Consider the following 5,248-nt stretch of genomic DNA (forward strand, 5'->3'; position numbering starts at 1 on the left):
TCTTGAATCACCCGATATATTCTCAGATCAATCTCTACCCGACCTTCGAGCTGATGGGCTAACGCGCCTACGGACACGTAAAGCCAACGTTGTATCTGAGCAAAAATATTGGCTCACCATGCCTGGATGGGGCGGTGTTATAGCCACGGCATTCAATCGACCAGTCATCTTTTACGGCACCTGCTATTCCAGTCAGATCAACTTTCCTTACCTTACACCACCTAATACCTCACCGCCAATAGTTCTCGCTCTCGCATCTCTACACTTCTGCTCGCTCACTCTTGATTTCACACGTCCCAATCTTCCAGTCCCTAATTATAGTACAATTTGGCAACGATACTGTACGCCAGAAGCATCCAAGTGGGTGAATATCTGGAAGCCGCTGATTGACCGCCACACTGATTTCATGAAAACTCGGAATGGAAAAAGACGATCAAAAAAGCAAGCTGTCACTATCCATGTTGAATGATTCCGATCTTTTTCATTCAAACTCGTTACTTGTTTTTATCAATTCTTTTTGCTTGATTTTTGTATTCCTTTATTCCTCGATTTCTTTATATATCTCCAGTCTGTAAGTCTGTATCCCTTCCCTCCAAATGAATGGGCCGGTATCTTAAACAATTTCAAGTTACAGCCACCGATACCATTTGTTACTTATGTTTGATCAATTATTCAATGTTTGTCAAGAGTGAGCTTTAATTAATGTACTTTTCATCATAACGTACGAAACGCACTCCTAGAAATGCCTAAATATATGTTTCTACCAAAATAGATACATAAAAATACACAGGCAGAGCAGTGAGATCACATATAATCATAATACATAAATAGGTCCTCATCCGGCTCTTCCGGCGGCTCTTCCGGGACATCATCCTCATGAGCCCAGAATATCGGGACACCCATGATTTGACCCCACGAGGTACGGTCCACCATCTCACGCCACCTTGTAATCAGATTGCCATCAATAGCCGCACTGTTTTCTACAAAGGGTGATGTCCAGCTAATGACATCCAGCAAACCACGATCCCACCACTTCCATAAACGACAACTTCTTTTATTGAGCCCGCTGTGGATAGACCTCCACTCTATCACACGCGCCTCACCTGCGTCACAGACAAAGAGGCATTATCATTAGATGAACACGAGATTAGTGAGTGATTATGGTTACCTTCAGCATTTGGCTTGCAGGCCTCAATTCGAGCTTGATACTCGATCCCCCAAAAAACGAGCTGCCTTACCTCGCGGCCCAATCGTCGAAGCTCCTCCTCGCATGACCTCTTACTTTGAAAGGCAATGATTCCAGCCTTTGTGCTCTCACATCGAGCCCAAGGCTCATCTGGATGATCGAGCGCAGCCTCATCCCAAAAAGGATCCAAGATGTCCTTGTTGAGTACTTCGTCAAATGTGGGTTCTAGAAGACGTGGCGTCGGTCGGAATCGCCGGTTGTACTTTGACGCATGTCGAAGATAAGTGTCTGTCTTTGTCTTTAGAATTGCCCTTTTCTTTTTCTTCAACTCCTCGTTTCGAGGCTGCTGAGTGGCTCCTGTTGTTGAAGATCACATGCGAACGAACGGTCAGCATTCAGGTTGTCGGTATCAATGCTATATATAATTGATTTACTCACGTACCTGTCTTAGCAGCAGCATTAGCCTGCTGTTGGATTTCATCAAATTTGGCTTTGTACAACATCGCCAACGCAACCTGAACAGTCACCGCCGACTTGACGCGATCATCTGTAATGAACGATGATAAGTCACAACAGATAGCACAGATTTGAAAACAGACATACTGCTACGGTGCCGAACATTGAGTAGTTCAGTGTTACCCAATTCGTCTGCAACTTCTTGCACCTTGGCCTCGAGATTGACGAGGGACCTAGGTAGATCAAGCAGATCATGCCTATGCTCCGCTGTCCTTATAGCGGCATTTGCCGCGTTCATGTCCTCAAGTTGTTTACTGTTGATCAAACACGGACAAACTCAGCAAAAGATAACCCTCGAATTAATGCTCGACTAACCGGGCTTCCAAGAGCTCTTCCTCCAATTTGACCAAAACCTTGACCCTAGCGCGTTTCTCTTTGGCTTGCACGTTTATTGCTTTGAGCTGTAACTCTCGTTGTCGCACCCACTGCGCTTGAAAGTAATCTGTCGTATGTGTTGCATTTGCGGCGACTAGCTTGGACAAGCTGCCTTCTGACTCCTGGAGCTCAGCCAGATACTTCTTTGTATGCTGTTCCAGAAATGATACTGTGGAGTTGGTAGGTTATTTGTGTTTGATATCAGATTATGAGATGAAAAAAAGAACACCGTGTCCTTCTTACCGGCTTTCTTTCGCAAATCCTCATTACGATGGTGATTCCAGAGGTCGAGACTCACAAGTCTGCGGTGCTTAGTACAGTACCGCAGGAGCTTCACAAGGGGAGCGTTCTTCATCCAAACACGCTCCATACCCTCCCCATTGGATTTGCCCCAACCAATGTTCAGCCGAGGGTTGTACTCGAGCTGGCACCCCCAGTTGTGTGCATATGCATGGAATAGAGCGGTACCCAATTTGACTTGTTCGGCGTATTTGGCATCAGTAAAGACCTGTTTCTGTTTACACCGAATTACAAAAATCATACTGAGATCAATCCGAAGTAAAAATTGCGCAATTGAATGGTAATACTGTTCGGAATCGATACGTACTTTTTTGATAGTTTTATCCAAGTTACATCCTATGTCGTAAAGGATACCGCAGGTGGTACTCTTGTCGCGTTCGTTTGCAAATAGATCTAGAAGCCACTGAATCAGTGCCACCGCATAATGCGTTCTAGTCCATATCCTATCAGTATACGCCTGTTTAATTCTTTGAAATGTTACCCACTTTTCACCGGTCTGGACGAGGTTGATAAATTTAATAACGTGGTCGTGTCGGCAGGCCATACCTAACAATCCCGACTCGTCCATCGATTTGAAATGACCCTTACCGCGGACATCATTAGCAGTTGTATGCGCTTCAGTACAATCGTCCTAAGTGTTGATTTTGATTCGAAATGGTCAATTTGAATACCACGTGTACAAATGTAACATTTGGATAGACCTACCATCTCAATGGGAGGAAGCCCGGCCATGAGTCGAGCTTTATCCTCTACCAATTTAGGGTCGAGGAATATATCGGGCCGTGGTGGTGTGAAACCGGGAATAGGAACACTCGCGGCTGCATGCCTCTTGTGTTGGAAATTGCCATCTAAACATATAATCACGTCTGGTTCATTTGGCCTGTTGACGCCAACTGGGGGCCCGAAACACTTCGGACAATTTGCTGCCACTTTACCGAGTTCTGATAGTTTGAGCCGTTCGTTTTCAACATTTCTTATTTGGAGTGTGATAGCTCGATAGGCGTCCATTGCCGCGGTGAACGGCTGCCGCCAATCGCGAGGCTAAAGTATCGAGATCATGTAATCAGTTAGGATTGCGATTTGTATAATCATAAAATACATACTCGCATGCTGTTCCTTGCCAGGATCACAGGATTGTGGTTATCGAGGGTGTCGTCGAGCCCCTCGCAGAAGCCTTGTGTGGGCACAGCATAACGTACCCACATCGCGTGATGATGCACAAGCAGACGTAGCGAAAACGCAGTACGTGGACTTACCGGGGAGGCCGCAATGTAACCCATCTGCAGAAGCCTCACCGGGTCGGACAAATCACAATCTTTGCAAAAGGATATAATCACTCGTCGCCGACCTTGTGGTTCATAATGGAAAGAATGCAAATGTAGGTTAACCTAGGAATAACATATTAGATATTTGAAGCTCACTGATCAAATCAAGTAGGTCAACTTCTCGCTCGGTCCGCTTTGCGCAATTGCAGGGTGGCCTAAAGTCTTGAAGGCACTTCTCATTGTTAAACCAGTTTGAAGTTTCAAAGCGGAGTCGGAGAAATGTTGGCAACATTATGGCGTACTGCCACAACCATCGATGTTCGTGTGCCAGACGGTCAGCTTGATGCCGTTGTCGTTTCAACGCAATCATTACTGGATCGTGTCGTAGATCTTGCAGCTCGGGTGGTCTATTACCTGGCATGAAGTGATTCATATCAAAGTTGTCAGGTACGTCCTCAGGCTCTTCTGGCCCGTCCTCAAATCGTGCGGCGTCATTGGGTTCCGCTATGGTAGCAGGTTGGACACCCCCTTTGAGACGTTGCAGGAATGCAGCATTCGATTGTTCAGCGTGACGCAGGTCACGCTGCTGGTTCTTGATAAATTGACGTTGAGCTGGTGTCACGGCCTTGAGTTGCTTGCCCTTCTTGTCATTAAGACCCGTCTGAATGCGCAGAGAACCCATTATTTGTCTACAAAAAGACAAATACTCTGATCGTTACGGTTGTTCAGGTTGGGGCCATGTGCCCACGTTGGACAACCCTGATCATTTATTAATTGAATCGCTAGTGCCAGCGCTTTTGATGTTAGATACCGAATCGAACTTGGAATAACATTCCAAGTTCGAAATGGCAATTGACTGTGGAGCCTCCCTGTTAGGCCATTCAAAAACTGTCCAAATCCGTCCGTGCAGATGAAAGGGCGAGTTCCACCCTTTGCAAATACAGTGACCTATTGGGCGTCGACTTGAACACCCTATTGCTAGGGTCAACACATTGACATTCTATCGAATGTCCAACAGATTGAACGCACCCAGGAGAGATGTTTGTGTGTGCCACATTCATAATCGAGTTACCTGATTGGATGTGACAATAGCTGGCACAGATTTGATAACTAGCTATTATCACACCTATTATGACACACTCAATGAATGAAGAGATGTGCACATTCATCAAGGGTGCAATAATGAATGTTTATCAAAGGATAATGAAGGTGGGTCAAACTGATTGTGAATCTATTTATCCAAAAAAGCCAATGACACTGAGCATCAGTGTCATTAGAGTGTTTCACTACGGAATTGTGAATGCCCAATCATGACTGAAAACATTCTTTTATATTTTGGTGCCTTTCAGACATGTTATAAACAAGGCGTGACTTTACATACCACCCAGATATTTACCAAAATAAAATACGTCTTCATATCATTGTTGTATTTCTTACAACAACAATGATATGTAAGTGTATTAATCATTTCAGTGATGTTTGTTCTGAATAATGGAACACTTACATTGACATTTGCCCTGAATTCAGGCATGCTTTAAATGCCTGAAATCAGGGCATTATATACCACTTCTTATATGAGGGTATATACATACAACAAAATTGCTGA

At 44.7% G+C, this 5,248-nt stretch overlaps 1 protein-coding gene across 1 annotated transcript; it reads right to left on the reverse strand.

Annotated features, from left to right (window-relative positions):
- Positions 1-804: 804 nt before the first annotated feature.
- On the reverse strand, positions 805-5,173 carry MELLADRAFT_104868 (uncharacterized protein; the record flags this gene model as incomplete). The annotated part of the gene is made up of 8 exons (XM_007408195.1): positions 805-1,103; positions 1,629-1,733; positions 1,790-1,956; positions 2,018-2,229; positions 3,634-3,725; positions 3,799-4,303; positions 4,336-4,590; positions 5,147-5,173. The coding sequence occupies 8 exons, from the start codon at positions 5,171-5,173 to the stop codon at positions 805-807; spliced, it is 1,662 nt and encodes a 553-aa protein (XP_007408257.1).
- Positions 5,174-5,248: the final 75 nt, after the last annotated feature.

This window comes from Melampsora larici-populina (assembly GCF_000204055.1).
Source record: "Melampsora larici-populina 98AG31 unplaced genomic scaffold MELLAscaffold_11, whole genome shotgun sequence".
In the NCBI taxonomy this organism is placed as follows: domain Eukaryota; kingdom Fungi; phylum Basidiomycota; class Pucciniomycetes; order Pucciniales; family Melampsoraceae; genus Melampsora; species Melampsora laricis-populina.